General features: G+C 45.7%; 1 protein-coding gene across 1 annotated transcript in view; it reads left to right on the top strand.

The window, feature by feature from the left end:
- CASD1 (CAS1 domain sialic acid O acetyltransferase 1) overlaps positions 1–20344 on the top strand; it is a 54228-nt gene extending 33884 nt beyond the window's left edge. The window contains exons 12-18 of the mRNA XM_083189442.1: positions 605–761; positions 3002–3081; positions 3682–3783; positions 12126–12266; positions 14243–14320; positions 14961–15053; positions 16870–20344. Of these exons, the coding sequence (XP_083045568.1) occupies positions 605–761; positions 3002–3081; positions 3682–3783; positions 12126–12266; positions 14243–14320; positions 14961–15053; positions 16870–17124 (906 nt within the window). The 3' untranslated portion in view covers positions 17125–20344. The remainder of the gene's footprint in view (positions 1–604; positions 762–3001; positions 3082–3681; positions 3784–12125; positions 12267–14242; positions 14321–14960; positions 15054–16869) is intronic.
- Positions 20345–21650: the final 1306 nt, after the last annotated feature.

The raw sequence follows: 21650 nt of genomic DNA, 5'->3' as shown, positions 1-21650 counted from the left end.
TAAAAAAGGGTCAGAATATCCTTTAAAATGCACCCATCTCCATTCAGACATTTTTTTTTTTTTTAAATAAACCTATATTTATGGGAATGCAGCTTACAAAGTTAGGTCACCAAACTACACAAGAATCCAAAAGTTTATTGTTGAGAAATTCAGCAAAAATTATTAAAATAAGTCCGTTGCTATAAGCACGATTGTGGTGGTGGTGGACAAGGTGGTGCTTGGCTTTGTCCATGTATTCTCTGATAGGCACATCTGGTGCTGGTGGCGGCCAATCAAATGGACCATAAATAATTTGATTTGGTCCTGAATCCACCAACCCTACAAGAGTGACCACAGCACCCAGTTCTGGTTTACACCATTGAGTTCCAGCAACTGCAACACCTTGTTGCAACAATGTGGGCAGAAGAGACATTTACTCGGAGTACGGATTCTATAAAAGGTAGCACAGCTACAAACCATAGTTAAAAATAAACCCACAAACTGCCTACACCTAAGCAAATGGAGAATATGACAGCGTGGGAATGGAACGGCCCCTGGAATCTGCTTTGTGTTGCCAGTAAATGCAGAAAAGTACTTACATTGTTTTGTTTTTCATTTTAACCAGGTGGTTTTCCGGCTCAACTTCTTGGTGGTTGTCCTGTGTATAGTGATGGATCGCCCCTACCAGTTCTATTACTTCGTTCCATTAGTTACCTTCTGGTTCATGGTGATTTATGGGTCAATGGCATTATGGCCGCAAATTATCCAGAAGAAAGCCAATGGTATATATATATTTTTTTTTTTTTTAATTTGTATATACATATGTGTACTCATTTTTGCTGCGTTACTATGCGCAGAAGCATGTTTTCTGTACAGAATGATGTATCCACTATATGGGCCTTATTCTAGTTCACACTTTCTGACAAAATCCTTCTTAGATGGACAAAACCATGTGCACTGCAGGGGGCAGATTTTACTTTTTCAGAGAGAATTAGATTTGGGTGGGGTTTTACTTCAAAGTGAGATCTATATTGCAGTGTAAAAGTAAAACAGCCAGTATTTACCCTGCACAGAAAACAAAATAACTCACCCAAATCTAATTATCTCACATTTTACATCTGCCCCCCTGCAGTGCACATGGGGCCTTATTTTGGTTCATTCTTTCTGACAAAATCCTTCTTAGATGGACAAAACCATGTGCACTGCAGGGGGGGCAGATGTAACATGTGCAGAGAGAATTAGATTTGGGTGAGTAATTTTGTTTCTGTGCAGGGAAAAACTGACTGCTTTATTTTTACACTGCAATATAGATCTCACTTTGAAGTAAAACCCCACCCGAATCTAATTCTCTCTGCACAAGTAACACCTGCCCCACCTGCAGTGCACATGGTTTTGCCCATCTAAGAAGGATTTTGTCAGAAAGAATGAACCAAATTAAGGCCCATGGTTATGTCCATCTAAGAAGGAATTTGCCAGAAAGAGTGAACTAGAATAAGGCCCTATGTTCTGTAGACTTATCCTATACATTTTCAAATAAATCGTATTCAAATATTAGTTATCCCTTTTAAATGCCCCCTCCCCCCACCCAATTGGATTCTGCAGACATGTCGGCATAGTTATAGTGTTAATAAGTTTGTACTGTTAACGTTCAGCATGTTGACACTAATGTTATGTGGACGGTATTAGAACGTCGTACTGTTTTTCATGTTATTCTGTTGCTATCGGTAACCCTAAGCCTCATGGAACAGTCAGCATTTTTACAATGTACATTTCCAAAGTCGACTTCTAATGTTGATCATGTCACTTGACCAACATAGGCCACCTGGTGTTGACATTGTAAATGTTGAAATCAGGAATGTCAAGGTTATCTCCTTTGGTGGAATTTTTGCCTTGGAATGAATCAATGTGTGTGCAGCTGATCAGTGGGATAAGTACAGATGTGTCCACATACATCTTTTCTCCATACGACACAAGTGGCATTATGTGTAACATGTGAGCTTTATGTGACTCTGTAGCACGGGGTGTATTTTTTTCTGTCGTTTTCCGTTTAAATGCATCTTATTTGAAAAAAAATACAGCGAATGGGATGCACAAGCAGCTTCTGCTGAATAAAATGATATGCGGCAGACTTTTACTCATTGCGTGACTGCCGCTGTAAGAAATGGAAACTTCGTGGGGTTTTTTTTCCGGAAAACACTCAAGTAGCATTTTGTATGCAGATACAGCGGCAATCGCACACAGAATATAGGCATGCAGCATATCATTTTATTCAGCAGATGCCGCTTGTGCGGAATTCACTCCATTTTGCAAATCGGATGCATTTTAACCAAAAAATCCTCCTGGTGCTACAGTAGGGCTGTTTGACCAGTGGAGGCCAGATGTACATGGACACATCTGTAGTGACATCACTCAGACCTAAAGCTTCTGGTAATTGGTTCTGCTCACTAAACAGCTGGGTCTTCATGTTCACTTTTATATTTCTCGTTCCTATGCTTCCTACACGTAACATTATCCCAATTATCAGATACTGTATGTAACATTGTGATCTCTAATCAGAAGCCAATTCCGGCCCATTTCTTTCAATCCCGGGATTTGGGAACCGGGATTGGCCTCCTGACTGCTTAGAAGCAGTCCTTTTGCAACTTACTTAGTGCGCGTAGGCAACGGACAGGGCGGGCGAGCGGAGGCCGCAGACAAGGTGGCTGAGCGGCAGAAGGGGACGCACGGCTAGAGACCATGCAGGCAGGGAACTGCAGACGCAGCGATTGGGACCGGCAGACATTGGAGACTCCAATCCCAGGATTGAAATCCCGGCTTAAAAAAAGCCCAAAATCCCGGGATCCCGCCAATCCCGATCCCGGCATTGGCATCCCTAATACTGTAGTTACAGAATTTTATGTATTATGTACATTATACAGAATAAAACCGGTGATGGCTAAATAGGTGTACTGTGTCCACACGCATACCACAGCTGTATAACACACGGAACATCATTAATACATTTCTCTTCTGTTTCCTACAGGGAACTACCTGTGGAATTTTGGCCTTATTTTAAAGCTTGCTTTCCTGATGCTGTGCATATACCTGCTCTCCTGCTCTCAGGTACGGCTACATGCTCTTTTCTCTTGGTGTAGGTTATTTGTGTTATTGATGTGGTGTCGGTCATTGTTATAACGCTATTATTAATTCCAGTAATAATTAATCAAAGGTCTCGGGGACCTGTAACGAGCACCCTGAGAGAAATCTAGCACCTAGATCAGTGGTCCTCAACCTCGGTACTCAGGACCCCTCAACAGTTCACATTTTCCAGGTCTCCACACAGAATCACAAGTGAAGTAATTACCCCCACCTGTGGATCTTTTAAAATGTGTCAGTGAATAATATGTGTACCTTTGCACCTGCAGGGTGACCTGGAAACCGTGCACTGTTGGGGGGTCCTGAGGACCAAGGTTGAGAACCACTGACCTAGAAGCCATGACCAGCTAGTGAAACACTGCTTGCTGTAACTCTTCAGCCGTCTCCTGATGCTACTGTAGCTTGCTTTTGCAACCTTGTATTTAATTGAGTTAACCCCATCACTTAAACCTCTGTCCCCATCCGTGCGCATGTGACAATTCTGTGATTCTCTAGCACACTGTACTGTGTGACCTGAGCTATGTAATCATGACCAGTATAACCAGTGGTGCTGTTTGTTCCATCAAGGGTTCTTTCGAGAATATCTTTTCTCTATGGCCGATATCCAAGCTGTTTGAGTTGAACGGAGACGTCTATGAATGGTGGTTTAGATGGAAGTTAGACCGATATGTAAGTCTGTTATGATCTTCCTACTAGACATGAATATTTATTGTACTAATCTTTAATAATGTCTGCTGTGTCAGAGCGCCTTCTATGCAGCAGAAATAGTGACTGCTACAGAGGTTTTTTTTTTTTAAATTCTGTTTTTATTGAGTTAAAGTATTCAAGTACAGAAATTAGAGAAGTAATAAACATGTATCTTTGCGAATGATTTAGGTTACAGATGTTGACATTACATTTACAGTAATCGTTACAGTATTGCAGTCTCGAATATAACAGCATAACATACAAGGGTATTCTTCTAACCAAGGAAAGATAGGAGGAGGGGGGGGGGGGGGTTCGGGATTGGAGGGTTTCTAGAGTTGAGTGTGAGTAGGGGGGGGGGGTGAGGGGGTTGTCCAATCCTTAGTAGTATCCTTTAATTAGTTGTAGAGTTGCAAAGTGATGGAAGAGAGGATTGATTGGGTCTTCCATGGGCCACCACATAGTCTTTGTATAGGTTGGAAGATTTGTAGTTTAACCATGGAAGCCAAATGGCCGTGAATTCTGGCATCCTATCTTTAGAGCTGAGGAGCAAGTCCTCCATGTTCATGTAATAGTCTATCCTCGAAAACCAGGTAAGACGGGTGGGTGGATTCTGGGACTTCCAGAGAGCAGGGATTACTGCACGAGCTGCGTTGCTTAGGTGCCGTAGTATGGATTTTTTATGTGAGGAAAGCGGTATAGTTGAGTGGTTTAGCAACCAGAAGGAGGGGTTGGAGGGGATAGGAGTATGTGTTATGTCCGATGACACAGAGATTACCTCCCTCCAGAATGGTTGAATTAGAGGGCATGACCACCATATATGCACCATTGTGCCTAAATCTTTCCGGCACCTCCAGCAGGTAGGGGAGTTTGACGGGGATATTGTGTGGAGAAGGGATGGGTGTCTGTACCATCTCATCAGAACTTTATATTGGGTTTCTTTGACTTGAGTGCATATGGAGCTTGTATGGGTTTTCATGAAGATAGCCTCCCATTCCCTCTCTGTGATTTTGATATCTAGGTCTTTTTCCCACTTCCTGAGAAAGGGCATGGTTTCCTGAGGAGTGTGTTGTTGTAGGATTTGGTATAGGGAAGAAATTATACGTTTAGGGTGGGCAGGGGAGATACATAGTCTCTCGAAGGGGGATAGTTCTCTAGAGGCATGTTTTAGTGTGTTCTTTGTGTGAAGGAAATGCCTAACCTGGAGATATTTCCAGAAGTCTGATTGTGGGATATCCCATTTTTTCCGGATGTCAGAGAATTGCAGCACCACCGAGTTTTGTGTTAGTTGGCCTAGCCTAAAGAGGCCTTCCAGGGCCCACGGTTTGTAGTGGGAGAGAGTAATGCCTGGTGTGAAAGCTGGGTTCCCTAGGAAGGATGTGAGGGGGCCTATATCTGAGGAAATCATCGATTTCTTGCGTAAGAGCTTCCATGCCTTCAATGTAGGGGAGATGGTCGGGTGTTGATGTGGGAGTTTAGGAAGGGATGGAAGCCAGGGGAAAATTTCGGGGTACTGTTGAGCATATAGTCCCTCCAGAACCACCCATTGTTTGAGCTCCCTACTTCGTGTCCAATCTAGGACCCTACCTAACATGATGGCTTGGTGATATTTTCTAATATCCGGAAGTTGGAATCCACCTTGAGCAGTTGGCCGCGTCAGGGTGGATTTGCTAATCCTGGGGGTTTTGCGAGCCCAGATAAACTGTTGGATCAGGGATTGGATGGTCTGAAACCAGGAGTCTGGGAGCTTAATCGGGAGCGCTTGAAGGAGATACAGTAGGCGAGGGAGTGTGTTCATTTTGACCACGCCGATACGACCTAACCATGAAATTGTTTTGTATTGCCATCTGCAAAAATCCTTTTTGATAGCTTTGAGGATGGGGTGGAAGTTTAGGGTGAATAGTTGTGAGAGATCTCTAGGGAGTTGAACCCCCAGGTATGTGATATGGGAGTCTTTCCAAATAAATGGATAGAGGGCTTTTAGGGCATTTATTTCTTTGGGAGGTGCGGAGATGTTCAGGGCATATGATTTAGTGGTGTTCACTTTAAAGTTGGAAAGGGCGCTAAAAGTGTTCAGTTCCTGCATAAAATGTGGGAGTGAGTGGGAGGGTTTTGTGAGGATTGTCAGGACATCATCTGCGAATAGGGCTAGTTTGTAATTGGTGTCGTCAACTTGTAGGCCTGTAATTTGGTTATTCTTCCTAATTGCCCTAGCGAGGGCTTCGATACATAAGACAAAGATGAGGGGGGAGAGTGGGCAACCCTGTCTTGTACCATTGCTAATGGAAAAAGTGTCAGATAGGGTTCCGTTTACTTTAACTCTGGCATAGGGATGTGAGTAAAGAGCCATTATTCTGTGGAGTGATACCTGCCCTAACCCAATGTGTTCCAGCACTGCCCTCATGAAGTCCCAGTTGACCCTGTCGAAAGCCTTTTCGGCATCGGTCGACAGTAAAATGGTAGGATTTTGGCTCTTGGAGGCTAGATGAATTAAAGAGATTATTTTTGTAGTGTTGTCTTTTGCCTCGCGGCCGGGTACGAAGCCGACTTGGTCATTGTGTATGAGCATGGGGAGAAATTCGTTCAGTCTAGTGGCCAGTAATTTTGCATACAGTTTTAGATCTACATTGAGCAGGGATATAGGTCTGTAGCTGGGGCATATAGAGGGATCTTTTCCTTGTTTTGGGATTACAGTGATTTGAGCTTCTAGGGACTGAGGGGGAAAATAATGGGTAGCTGTTATGGAGTTAAAGACTTGGACTATTTTGGGGGTAAGGACTTCTTTGAAGGTTTTGTAGTATGTCGCCGGGAATCCGTCCGGGCCGGGGCTTTTGCCTGAAGGCAGAGAGACTATGGCACGGTCTACCTCCAGTGTCGTGAAGGGTTCGTCTAGGGAGGTTCTAGCTGCCGACGGGAGTGTGGGATATGCGACCTTTTCTAGGTATCGTTTAGAATTAATTAGGTTTGGGATAGGGTTTGTTGTTGAGGATGGGTCTGTGAGGTTGTGTAGTGCCGAGTAGTATTCTTTAAAACAGGCTGCAATTTCCGGTGTTTTAAAGCAGAGTGTACCTGATTTATTTTTCATGTTTGAAATAAAGGAGGCTGTTTTCTGGGCCCTAAGAGCCTGAGCCAGTAGGCGTCCGGGCTTGTTGCCCCACTGGTAGTATCTGTATTTACATTTTCGTATGGATGCTTGAGTTTTAAGGTTGAGTAGTTTTTTCAGTTGGTCGCGGGCTTCAGCTAGGTCTAGGAGGTCACCAGGTGCTAGGGAGGATTTGTGGCGAGTTTCTAGGAGGTGAATTTTTTGTAGTAGTGATTCTACAGCTGTTGATCTAGATTTTTTCATATATGAGCCTAGTTGGATCAGTTTACCTCGCATTACGCATTTATGCGCTTCCCAGAGGATCGTTTTGGAGACCTCGTCTGTCTCGTTGATAGAGAAGTAATCGGCTAAAGTTTTATCTAGTTCGGATTTGCAATATTTGTCTTGAAGGAGAGAATCATTGAGACGCCAAGACCATTGGGCTGGGTTGCGGTAGGAAGTCGCTAGGGTCAGGAAAACTGGGGCGTGGTCTGATAGATGGATCGATCCGACTTCGGCTTGAGTTATCTGTGGGAGGTGTCTGTGGCTAATAAATAGGTAGTCTAGTCGGGAGTAAGTTTGGTGTGGATGGGAGAAAAAGGTATAGTCGCGGCCATTAGGGTTCAAAACTCTCCACGAGTCAGCTAGTTGTGAGTTGTGTAATAGCTTCCTTACTTGTCTATGCTTGCGTATTGAAAATCTAGGAGAGGGGGGGGAGGTGTCTACAGGTGGGTCCATGGTCCAATTGAGGTCACCTCCTAAAATAACAGTTCCCTTATATAGAGGTTCTAATTTTGATAAGTGGGAGCTAAGAAATGAAGGTTGATTGCTGTTAGGGGCGTAGAGGGCTATGAATGTGTAGGGACTGGAGAAGATTGTGCAAGTGACTACTAGTATTCTACCTGGAACTATTTTATGGGTCTTGATTTCCGTAACTTGTAGGGATCGTGAGAATACAACAGCTACACCTTTCGTTTTGCTGTCAGGATTGTTTGAGTAGTATGCTAAGGGGAATCTATAATTGGTCAGGGATGGAGGACGTGTGGATCCTTTAAAGTGAGTTTCTTGTATCAGAGCTACATCCACCCTCTCTGACCAAAGCATATTCAGTAATTGAGATCTTTTTTCGGGGATGTTCAGACCTCTAGCGTTGAATGAGACAATTTTAAGTTTACCTGGACTTGACATCCTGGGTAGGGTTTGGTTTAGCAGAAGGACGTTCGGATTGGACTGAGGGGACAAGAGTATATGAGGGTGGGATGGGGGAAAACACAGGGTAAAAAAGTACAAGAAAAATAAACATCGGTAATATGTAACAATCCGCCATGAGACTACCAGTTGTATTGTACATTCGGTGTCTCATTGGGCCAAGTAGGCCAAGTGCGGGGTATGGGGGTAACTAGGGAACGCCACCTGGGGCGCCACATTGAGAGTGTTGCATAATACACTTCAAGAAGATAATTACAATGTTAGTGAAACCAACCTTAACTTAATAGTAAGAAAAAACATTTAAACTTTGTAATAAAGGAACAAAAAAGAACTGCGGAGACCAGTCTGTCTCACTAATATGTAGTAGGGGCGTCATTAGACGGGGTTTTTTTTTTTTTTTTGGTGAGCAGGTGAAAGGGTATGTCTCACCCGACCTTCGACACCCAGGAAGTCCATGGATCGCTGGAGTCTAGGAGATAATCATGTCGACCCAGAAGGTGATGGATCTTTGGCGGGAATGTTCTGGATGCAGGCCTGAGCCAGGGAGGATTTCTTGCTAGAGTCTCGAGTAGTTTGCCATGGTGTTCCATTTTTGTTCAGCTGGGGAGGGGTCAAGTCTGGTGGGTTAAATTCCCAATCCGGAATCTTCATGGGGGGAAGGCCTAGACCAGAGCAAAAGGTTGGGAGATCTGAGGGAGATTGTAGGGAGTAGATTTTCCCCGACAGTGCTACTTGTAGTTGAAAGGGGAATCCCCATCTGTATTTTAGTTGGCGTTTTCGTAGCTCGTCGGTAATGGGTTTGAGAGTTTTCCGCTGCTGGAGGGTGTGCCATGAAAGATCTTGGTATAGGGCAATGGGTTCGTTGTTGAAAGTTAGCCCGTCTAGTCTCCTCACTTTATTCATTATCTCCTCCTTTTGGGAGAAATAGTGTAGGCGGCATATAACGTCTCTTGGGCGGTCTGCAGAGAGACCTCTTGGTTTGAGCGCTCGGTGTGCTCGATCAAAGGTGATAGTGTTTGAAGAGTCTTTCCCCAGGATCTCGTTGAAGATCTTTGTTAAGACATCTATGAGGTTTGCCGGGGGGACATCTTCAGGGATGCCTCTTACTCTGATGTTATTACGACGGCCTCTGTTGTCCAGGTCTAGGACCCGTGTTCTGAGGGATTTGATTTCGAGTGTTTGGGCTGCGATGACTTCGCAGAGGGATTTTGTGAATGTGTCAGCAGACTCCTGATGTTCCTCGAGGACATCCACTCTTTCAGTTAGTTGAGTTACATCTTGCTTGATCGTTGCCAACTCCTTACGCATGATGTTTTGTATATATTGTTCGGTGGGTAAGGTTTTCATGTACGCCATGAGTTCCTTGAGAGTGGGTTCCCCTTGGGTGGGGGAGGAGGGATGTTCCATTGTCTTGGGGGAAGGGGGTATAGAGGAGCAGTTGAGAAGTGGGCTTGGGGGGGTGTTAGTTTCAGAGTCACTCGGTATGGCAGAGAGTAAAAAGGGTCTCAGATCTCCCTGGGTCGGATTCGCTTTTGGTTTCGGGGTGCTTCCTTTCTTTTTACCAGACTTGACCATGCTGGTGAGAAGGCAGTTCACATCTAGGCGGTCATGGGGCCGCCAGGTTGGTAGCTAAAAGTAGTAAAAGAGTAGCGTGGCGAAGTCCCGGCCGCGTTCCCTCATTGGCCTGGCATCAGCAGGTTTTCGGGTAAATCATCTCAAGTGGGAAGACGGGTCAGTGTGGAGTGAGGTCATCATCTCCGGTTTCTGCTCTGGGGCTGTATTCTCTAGACGGCAGGTGGGCCCCCCAACCACTTCGCGGGGCTCTGGGCGGGGTGTGTAAATTGCGTCCGATCTTCAGTATGTTGATGGGTAGCTGTTATTTTGCCACGCTATGATCTGCGCTGTGGGCGGGGCTGTCTCAGTCGTAGCAAAGGGGGGCGCAGTGTGGGTCCAATGCAGGTTCTGGTATTATAATAATATAGCCAGATGTTTGAGTGTGGGGAAGGGGATCAGTCTCTTGTAGTACTGCTTTTTAACCTCTGCACTGGGGATTGCAGGAGGGCTGGTTGATAGTCCTGAGGTGGCTGGTGATTTCTCTGCCTGAGAGGCACCATCCACACTCAGCAGGGCAGAGGGAGGGAGACAGGTAGTTTTCTTGTAATGAAGGGCAGAAATCAGCACTGCAGCTTAACTGTTCAGCCTAAAGAGCTGTCTGTGTGCAGAGGTGTTTAGCTCTGCCACCTTCAAGATGGCCGCCGCTCAGAAGGCCAGGAGCTGGGGTTAATAGGGGGGTTTTATGAGGGTGGGGACGGGCACAGACCTTGTGTGTGGCGCTGGGGGGGTCTCCGGGTGGTTGTCCGAGCAGGGGGTGAGTGCTGGCGTCTCCGCGCGCTGTTTCGCGGCAGACGTCCGCTGTGGAGCCCGCAGTGCGGCCGGCCGTTGAAATTTAGGCCGCGGCTTCCGGGGATCGGGTAGGCCGCAATCCGCGAGCGGGCGCAAACGGCCGCCCCGACTCCGCTGCCACCCGCCGGTAGCTCCGCTAGCCTCTGGGGGTCTCTGGGAGGCTGTGCGGCCAGCTGCTGAGTTCTGTAGGTGCCTGGATAGGAGCTTTCAGCCTGCGTTGTGCTGGAGCTAAACGGAGCCACGTCTTGCTCTAATGGCTGCCAGCCTGCTACAGAGGTTAATGTCAGCACTTATATGCTGACGGATGACGGCAGGATGTCTACAGAGAGGGATGTAGTCATAATGTTGGAATATGCTATGTCAACGATGAACGTTTCGGCATGTGCAGGGTGTTGAAGTGCCGAGATTCTACTTTGATCAGCAGCAGAGGCACTAAATTGTGTAAGGGGGGGTTAGGATACGGAGCCGGGTAAGGATTAGGCTACAGGAGGAGAGGTTAGGGTTAGGCACTAGGGTGAGTGTTAGTATACGGCAGGGGAGGGTAAGGGATAGGCTACAGAAGGAAGGGTTAGGCACTAGGTGGAGGGGGTACAGTACCGCAGGGGAGGGTAAGAGAAAGGCTACAGGGGGGAGGTTAGGGTTAGGCACAAGGGTGAGGGTAGGGTACCGTAGGTGAGGGTAAGGGATAGGCTACAGGAGGGGAGGTTAGGGTTAGGCACTAGGTGGAGACATGGGTTCTAGGAGGGGAGGGTAAGGGATAGGCTACAGGAGGAGAGGTTAGGCACCAGGGTGAGGGGAACAGTACTGCAGGGGAGGGTAAGTGAAAGGTTTCAGAAGGAACAGTTAGGGTTAGGCACTTGGGGGGGGGGGGGTACAGTACCGCAGGGGAGGGTAAGGGATAGGCTACAGGAGGAGAGGTTAGGCACCAGGGTGAGGGGAACAGTACTGCAGGGGAGGGTAAGTGAAAGGTTTCAGAAGGAACGGTTAGGGTTAGGCACTTGGGGGGGGGGGGGGGGGGGGTACAGTACCGCAGGGGAGGGTAAGGGATAGGCTACAGGTGGAGAGGTTAGGCACCAGGGTGAGGGGAACAGTACCGCAGGGGAGGGTAAGGGATAGGCTATAGGAGGGGAGGTTAGGGTTAGGCACTAGGTGGAGACATGGGTTCTGGGAGGGGAGGGTAAGGTATAGGCTACAGGAGGAGAGGTTAGGCACTAGGGTGGGGGGGGGGGGGGGGGGGGGGTGTGCAGTACCGTACCGCAGAAAGGATACAGAAGGAATGGTTAGGGTTAGGCACTAGCGGGAGGGGCTAAGATTAGTCATATCACTGAAAGATATGAAGGATCCTCTGGAAGTCACCCTAACTGCTGCCAACACACCGTACTAGGAAGGTCACCAGTAGACCCCATGTGATATTTTGGCCACATTCTAAGCATTTCATCAGTATGGACATGATGACTGTCCGCATGGTAATTCTCATGTTGACATATTGAGTATCAACAAAATACACCACACCCTGACAATGACATCCCAGTGTTGGCTTTCTCATGTGTACACCGTATCTGTGGACATATCTCTGTGGATGTTAGAGCACTATATACTGTGGTATTTATATTGTGCCTATTCCCCTGTCTAGGCTGTCTTCCACGGCATGCTGTTTGCCTTTGTGTACCTGGCGCTACAGAAGCTCCAAGTGCTATCGGAGGGGAAAGGAGATCCGCTGTTTTCCAACAAAGTGTCAAACGTTTTACTCTTCTTTTCTGTGGTTTCTTTTCTGGTAAGTTTATAAAAAATAGAAAATTTCCAATTAACCGCCTAAGCGCAGCGGACAAGTGGCCCTCCTGTTCCCAGCATGCATCAGCCACGGTGACCTAGCAGGCTTCTTCTCCCCTTGCCCACACGAAGGCCGTGTGGGGTCATACAGAAGCTTCGTACACAATAGGACATTTAATACAATTTTTAGTTTGGAAGCGCTAGAGTGCTGGGGAGGGGGGGATTGCAGTAAATGAAGCATCCTCTTGCCTGGTAGCTATAGGTAATGTCCGCTTTATGATAAGACCATAAAACCAGCTGACATTTGTAGTACACTTCCCATTTGTCCATTTGCAGAAACCTCCTTCTATTTGATTGCGCAGTTTTGTTGTTGCTAGCAGTGATTGATTGCCGGCCTCTCACAAAGGCGGCACATTTGCATTTTATGTTGTGTATCCAATCTGCGAGGGCACAATTTCTGCTGCTACCTCAACCATGGCGAATGTGAATTCAAATAAAAACAAGATTGCATACGGGCATCAGCGTGATGGCTGTGAGTTATTCCTGCCGTCATCCTCGCGTCTGTGATCTGTTCCCGGATAAAACAATCTCTGCCCACGTTCCGGCTCCGGTGGGGTCAGTTAGAACCCACGACTCTAATTCGTTCAGTTACAGATGCTTTATAGCAGGGCCACAGTGAGTTTATAGTAAGTGGCAGAGACCCAGCAGTCAAGGAGCAAACGCACAATGGGAAGTCTGGGTGTCGCTCTCTGCTGTGATGTTTCTAGCACATGTCTAGTCTGCATATCAGTGCTGAGATACAGACTGCACTGTGCTACAAGTCCACTGCAAAAAGCGACAGCTCAGGGAGGGAAAGGGGACTGCATGGGTTTTGGAAGATGCAGGGTGCTACAGTGAACACTACATAGCTATAAATGGTGCAATCAGGTAAAATAGTCATCTTGTTGTTAAATATGCATTTTCTTGCTTGCCATAATGAAAAACCGGGTACCTCTTAGGCGGGTACGGGTCATTGGGTCGACATGCATTGGGTCGACCGCTGAAGGTCGAAATGGCTTAGGTCGACATGGATGGAATGTCGACACAAGCATTAGGTCAGCAATGGCTAGGTCGACAGTCAAATGGTCGACATGGGTTTTTCACTTCTCTTTTTTTTTTTTCCATCTGGAATGTTGACATGGACACCATATCGGTGCACCGCGTCCCCTCGCCATGCTTCGGGCACTCTCTTCTATTCTCCCGCCACGCCCTATTGGATAGTAGGGCATGAAATACCGCCTGTCGGCACAAAAAAAAAAGAAAGTGAAAAACCTATGTCGATCTCTTGACTGTCGACCTAGCCATTGTCGACCTAATGCTTGTGTCAACCTTCTATCCATGTCAACCTTTAGTGGTCGACGCAATGCATGTCACCCTATGGTGTGTCAAATGAACGACCTTATACCCTTGAGGCAGATAAATGATAAAGTACAGAAATTCTCGGTGGAGTGATGATACGTAGCCATTAGCAATCATTATCCATGCATCTATTCATTGTACCAGTGCTTCAGTATAATAGAGAGAGGTACAGTAGGATTTGCTGCCTCTCTGCAGATGTACAGTACGTTACCTCTGCAATAGAGCACAGGCCACGGTGACACCTCCAATATCACGTACTGTATTAGTCATTTAAACACTGCTTTGGTGAATACAGTTGATGGCGGTGGGCCTAATTCGCAGTTGTGTGCTAATGCATTCGCAGCTGCAATCCTGTACTTGGAAAGATATACTAATGCAGCCATCAGACCACGTATTCTGACACCCACAGGCTGCATTGCAAATCCTAGCAGCATTTTCCAATGCCAGCACCACTTAGACACACGCGCAGGATGCCAGTAATCCTTCATCTGTGAGAACATCGATAGAGCGCACATCTCCGACCAGGCATGCACTTGGTAAGGTCATTAGAAGTCTCACCTCTCCTCCGCCTTCTCTCCATAGACCTACTCCATATGGGCCAGCAGCTGTAAAAACAAAACGCAGTGTAACGAGATGCACCCGTCGGTCTCTGTCGTACAGGTACTGGATTCTGATTGTCTGGATCATGGGGAGAAATGTTCTCTAAGCCTCCTACTAGGCATGCTGGGATTTGTAGTCCTAACGCAGTGATAGCATTTCTATGCCTTTTTAGCATTTTAGAATATATGTTGTAACATCCAAAGTGAGTTTCATCTACCTTACCGTTACTCAGAGGCGTAACTCTGGGAGACATCTGCCACCGGGCTCCTGCTCCCAAGGGGCACCTCTCCTGCCAGTTTGAATCAGTTCATTGAAAGCCGTCGATATCGCTTCAGTAGCTGAATCCGCCTCCTAAGTCACACACCTTACTGGTTGAGCTGTTTGGGGGCGGGGGGGGGGGGCACCAATATTTATCTTGCCTCCTGGCAACTGGGACGAAATGATGCCACTTTGTTACTTAAATAATTAGGTTTGTTCCAGATTCTACAATTCTTTAAAAGGCACCAGTCATGTCCAAATTTATATAAGATCTGCTCCTTGGCTTTTATTTACGTGCTGTGTTTAAGTAACGATGACGTACCCAAAACCAGAGCAAACAATGCCAGCATACTATACCCTTACTATGTATTGTCTTGGTAAAAAGCGGGAACATTAATATTTTAGTATTTTGCTACATTGTGTGTTTTTGTCTTCCATGCAGATTTTAGCTTTTGTTCTTATAAGGAACATTCCCGGATACGCCCGCTCTGTGTACAGCTCCTTCTTCGCCTGGTTTGGAAAAATTTCTTTGGAGGTAAGTACCTGATACTAAGCGCTATCCGTTCCGGTTATAATCTGTCTGTACGTTTTATAGTACTGCTCCCGGTGTATTATCTGATGCCCATCGCTAGGAACCAACCACTTGTGTCATTACTCTGCGGGGCCACTGGTCCCTAGTGGCTGCATTCTGGAAGGTTCTTTACTAAGCGCTATGCACGTCCTCAGTGTCCTACTTCTCTGGATACAGTATGGCACCTGTAAAAGCATGGCCCGTGGAACATTAGCTGCTGTTGTGCTAATTCAGGTGCATTGTGGTTCCAGCTCTGCTGTTGCGCTGATCGCTGATTCTTCTCCGCTTCACAAATTGCCTCTGTTATGTGCAGCTGATGACTCTGACTCACCTTTAGAGAAAGACGTGTGGGAGAGATAATGGCAAAGGCACAGAATAAGAATAATCCACCTGCTGTCACAGTAGGTGTATAATTAGGTGTGAAGTACTGTACAGCCTTCCCGTCATCATGTCCTGCCCACAGATTGTGCCAGAGACATTGGCATCTTGCGCTGCTCCTGCAGCCGTTACATCCGAGCCCTGAGCTGACTTCCTACATAGCGAACTGCTTATTGGTCATCAGTACGGCCATTAGAGGCATCGGATGGGAGATGGTGAAACTCCGGTATATAAATGATATATTCTGGGATGTATGTATATAAGAAGCCACTGTGGCGATCAGTTGTGGGGCTCGCACTGTGGGGTAGATGTATGAAGCAGTGATAAGGGAGGAGAAGTGAGCCAGAGGAGGAGTGGCCTGTAACAACCAATCAGCACTGAGGTAACATCTACAATTTGCATAATATAAAATTATACAGAGCAGCTGATTGGTTGCCGTGGGCCACTCCTCCTCTGGCTCACTTCTCCCTTATCACTGCTTCACACACATTTAAAAGGATGGCATTGAGGAAAAAAAAAAATCGGCCAAGGGATTTTTTTTAGCTGAACCCAGTGGGCCCCCTCCGGGCATGGTGTCTGCTCCGCTTCCCTCGCCACAACTGACTGCCATAAATACTTGTATACATTAATAGTAAAATAAGCAAAAGTCAATAAAACAAAAGTCCGTCGACCATGTGGGTTGGCCATTTCTACTTCAGCATTCTGTACTGTCAACCCTATGGCGTCGACCTATTAATTGTCGTTCTATTATCTACCACCCCGCACTCATGTATCAGTACCTGAATCGGGCCCCATATCATTCAATGCAAAGCCTGTAGCTATAGGACCTTATTGTGGTCCGTTCACAGCAAGCGTTCGTTCGTACAGGGACCGATGTTTGGCGTATGCGCAGCCGCATTTCTGTGCATGTGCCGGGTGTGTGCGGCCATGGCGAACAGGCTGCGGGCGTGGGCCGGCATATAGTCACACCCATGGGAACGCCCAGCATCTCACGGGCGTTCCCATGTAAACACTGGGCGTTCCCATGGTTATCGGGCCATGACATCGGTGCCGGGGCAGGCAGTTGATATGTCGGCTGCCCGCCCACTTTCTTCCGAGGTTGCACGTAAATCTAAGTGACCTGAGAGTCCTTTAGATATGCGAGCACATTCCGCATCATTCACCCACAGGCGGCGAATGGATGTTTAACATAAACATCCATTGACAGGCCCTGCGTGCGAACACACGCTGCGAATTCACACCGAATTCGACCAGAATAAGCCCTATATTGTACAAAATGTAAATGACTTTTCTTGCACATTTATAGAACAATCTATATGAATGATCCTGTTACCAATGTGTATATATGTAAGTACCATTATGGGACAAAGCTGTTTTAGTAACACATTATTTTTCCTTCCAGTTATTTATCTGCCAGTATCACATATGGTTGGCGGCTGACACAAAGGGAATACTGGTCCTCATACCCGGGAACCCAATGCTGAACATCATAATTAGCACTTTCATATTTGTGTGCGTGGCACATGAAATCTCGCACATCACCAATGACCTGGCGCAGATCTTAGTCCCCAAGGACCGCTCAGCACTTCTAAAGAGCATAACGGGCTTCACCAGCTTCACTTTCCTCCTAATGTTCTTATCTGCGTTCCAGCACTAACAGGACATCCTATAAGAACTGGTACGACGTCTGAGACTGCAGGAACAGTGTCTACCTACCGCCCCTGAGGCCGACGGGCGCCAGCGGGCACCTCGATTATGTCTTCATGAAAACAATCTCTAGAAAGCAAAACGGATCAAGATGCTGCCTCGGTGGGGTCCAGGAACGACTCCCTACCAGGCGGCGATTTTTCTAAAAAAAAAAAACGACTTCCGTTTGCGCTTTTTTTTTGTTGGTTAAAGTGGAGATGCAGAGCGCGTGGTTCTCCTATGACTCTTGGAACGCATCGCTGACCACTCAAGCTGTGAAGCAGACCTTTTCGTTGCACGAGAGCGCTGGGTTTATGCAGCTCTCGCTAAAGCAGTGAGCAAGTGTGTGTGTGTGTGTTTGTGTACTGATTGTGCAATCGTTAAAGGAAAACCACCAACGGCAAACTATTTTTTAAATGGATTGCGTAAAATTTAAATTGGACAAAACTTGGTAACTTATTTCATAATAAAAGGAATATCTATTTATTACGTTTACAGGTTTTTTTATGACGCTCCTCCCTTTTAAGTATGTTTTTGTAAACTGCAGGTGGCGCTGTTTCAACCGCTTGCTGTCAAAGTTGATTTAGGGGTAGATTTATCAAAGTTTGGATAGACCTAAAGACCCAACCAATCAGCTCTGGGCATTTTTTTCAAACGCAGCCTGCAACATGACCGTTAGAAGCTGATTGGATAGTACTTTATCTCTCTCCAACCTATCATAAATAACCCTCTTAAGTCGGAGAGCATGCGCTCTCCAGAGCTATTAATGTACTAAGGGGGAGAAGTATTAGTACTTGGTGTGTACCTGTCATCTGCACACTGTGTAGGCGGCCATTGTATCTAGCATGCTGATTTGCTACAAAGCAGTAACCTAACTTCATGAGTCATTGCCATACCTCTTACCTCAGTGATGGATCTTTGATGGCAGAAGATGGGCAGTGTTTGCACGAACATCCTTTCAGAGCACTGATTGGCTGCCTACGCTGTGTGTGGATGACGGTATATCTTTTTTATAACACTTGAATGTTTCTCTAGAAAGAGGGAAAAAAAAAGAAAAAAACTGTTCAAGTTTAATTTATACACTTTTAAAAATCAAGTTTTTTTTGTTGGTTCTCCTTTAATTTCAGCTAGGGAAGATAGGTGATATATGACGAGAATAATCCGGAGTCCTTCACTTCCGTGGGCATTGCTTCTGAGTTTGTTTTCTTTTTGTTTCTGTGTGTCAGTCGGTGTGAATGTGTGTGGATGTTAGCATTGTACATATTTTTAAAAGCCATTTTATTTATTTTGAAAATGTTTTGCTTTATTTTTATATATTTTATTTTTATTCTACTTCCCTTTCATTAATATCGTACCCCCCTGTATCCCCCACCCGCTAAGCACTGGGGCAGTGGTGTGGGTGAATCGCGCTGTAGCAGACCATGAATGCAGTCGTAGCCAGCAGAAATTGAATAAAGAAAGCTTTAATGCCAGTGATGCTAGCTAGGTAATGTATCCGCGAAGACCACAGGCCTGAGATTCTTACCGCTCGCTCTTTTATGTGGATCAAGCCCCCCCCCCCCAAAAAAAATCTTAAGCACATCTACACAGGATAGGATGTTTGACAGTTCCACCCCCCCCCCCCCCACACAGACACACACACAGGTGGTATTTCAGGCCCTACCATCCACTACGGCGTGGAGAGAGAATAGAATAGTGTGCCAAGCGCATCGGGGCACTGTGCCCGAAGAATGGCTTGCCATGCGAGGGGATGCGGTGTGATTTTTTTTTTTTTTTTACTTGTGTCAATCTTTTGACCCTGTCAACCTTATTAGTGTCGACCCAACAACCCATACCCAAATGAGAAGTCTCCACAGTTTGGGCTGGAATTATTCTTTATACAGAACTTCATTCATGAAACATTCTGTTACCTGCCATTATGTCCTAAAAGAAAATGTTCTTTTCCCATATATTCTAAAAAAAAAAGTGTGCTCCCTTATGTGAGCGAGGTCATTAATGTCTGCTGACACATACATTACTGCTAACTCTACACCGTTCTTTACCCAGCCAATGACATCGGGTGGGATGTGGGGGGGACACTCACAGAAATGTGGCATTACGCAGAAAGCAACTACAGGCTGCTCTGTTGATTGTAGAGCATTTTTATTTTCTATTAAATCCTCTGATAGGACACCACACTTGGCACATAATGGTCTGTTCAGATCTACTGTAATACATTCTGCATACTTCTCAGCCCAATAACGGATAGGGTGATAGATTCTGCAGCAGACATGGAAGCTTATTGGTGGATTACAACAGGTGTCCAAACTAGGATGCATACAAAGTACAAGATGATCAGTGAGTAGATGTTAGGCGCCAACCAGCCCTATTACCACTTGTCTCATTGGGTTTTATGAGAAAGGCTTAATATACTAATTCATTGCATTAGCTTACAGTAGTTTCTCTTAACCACATTAACCAATCAGACGCTTGGTTTCATTGATGTACTTTTGTATGGCCAACTGGCTGCTGTGTTGTAAATGGCGTGTTTTGCACCTCAGTTTTACAGATGCAGGAGGGGGTTGGGTCCAAGTGGCAAATGTGGGTGGAGTGTGGATATGGATCCTGTCCTAAACCGCTTTAGGTCAACCGACAGGTCTGCAAGGTGGGAAACGACTATTTTATGCTACGTAGCGGATAAAAATGACTCATTGTGGCTGGTATGCTTTATTATTATAAGCGATCCTGAAGGAAGAACCACTAATTTAATGAGAATCTTAATGAAGAAAGTTTGCTAGCTCCATTTCTGTCCGCAGAACACAATGTAACAGTGAAATGGTAACCCAGGTGCACAATCCTAGATTTCGTTTGCCAACCCGGGCAAATATAACCCGAGTGTATCATTTAGGGTGGCTGAAACTCGTAGCACCGGTGTGACGTGAGTACAGTGTGTGGGTGAGCGTTCTGTTTGTTTCCTTTTGCAATAATAATAATTCATTGGGGTCTCGGCTGTTTTGAATGAACTTTGTGATGTTTTAAGTGTTGTTTATTACGTTATTTTATGTTATTTATACATGCGTGCATGTGTTTACATCCTGATAAAGGTCTTTTTGATTGGCGTTATTCTTTACTTATGTTATGAAGTGTATACTAAGTATCTGGTTGAGTAAATGATGGGTAAATAAATATTATTACGTTTTCTTTCAAAATTATTTATTGGGAAAAGTGCATTGTCTCCAAAAGTACATGAGTTCCACAGTTTGCCAGGGGACTGATTAAAATCAGGCGTGTCCAAACTATGTCCCTCCAGCTGTTGTGAAACTACATGACCCATCATGCCTTGCCACAGTGTAGCTATTAGGGGATGGTAAAACTATGGCAAGGCATGCTGGGATGTGTAGTTTCACAACAGCTGGAGGGCCACAGTTTGGACATGCCTGGGTTAAATAGTTTTAGTGATATCTATGCAGAGAGCACTATAGATTTACAGACATTAAGGAAAGTATTCACTCAGGCCGCCATGTGTAAGTCGATTTGGGGGAGAGGCGTCAGACCTTCTAAAATGGAAAAGTTGCCTAGCAACTAATCATCGCCCAGTTGTTATTTATCAAGTACATAAAATGATAACCTGATTATATCGAACCTTTGAAGAGAAAGTCAACCAATGAACTGTCATTTCATAGAATGTGCTAAAGTAATGATTCATTGGAGATTGATTACTTTGGACTTCTTCACTTTAGCTCTCCAGAAGGATCTACCCCCCCCCCCCCCCCCCCTCATAGGCTGAAGGAAGACCATTTATAGTAAAATGACTGTTTATAGCAAACAGATTTATTTTACTTTATTTAGCACCTTCTAGAAGATAATAAATTCTAATTGGTTGCTGTGGGCAACATCCCATCTTCAATAGAACTCCCATCTATGTGAATTTACCCCTAAGGTAAGGTTCTATCTGATTTAACAAGTCCAGTCCGGTGTCTAATATGTTTTTTAACAATTATTACTTGGTGTAGACAGTAAATTGTTAGTTTTACACAGAAATTCCGCTACTGGGGGGCAGATGTATTAAGCCTTAAAAAGAGATAAACGCGAGGGTGATTTAAGGTACCCATAGACGGTCCGTACCCGGACCGTCCATTTTGTACTATGCGATGCGCGCTCCCGCGCATCACATAGTACGGTACAAAAAGTATGTGCTGCACATACTTTTTGTACTAGCTAAACATCGTATCGGATCGCATTGCATGCACTAGGCATGCGATCCGATACGATGCATGCTAATTAAGACCCAAACGGATCCGTTTAACGGACCGTGTATGGGCACCTTAAGACTGATCAACATCCAGCCAATCCACTACTAACAGCCATTTTTAAAACACAGCCTATAACATGACAGCTGGGAGCTGATTGGCTGGACATTTATCACTATCACCCTCGCGTGTATCACTCTTTAACCCCTTCAGTGGTGCTTGTGTAGTTTCACGGCGGCAGTTACGCCGTCAGCGTAGCGTTCCTGTC

Source organism: Crinia signifera, chromosome 5 (genome assembly GCF_055691185.1).
Source record: "Crinia signifera chromosome 5, ASM5569118v1, whole genome shotgun sequence".
Lineage (NCBI taxonomy): Eukaryota > Metazoa > Chordata > Amphibia > Anura > Myobatrachidae > Crinia > Crinia signifera.
This window is presented reverse-complemented; position numbering and strand designations above follow the sequence as displayed.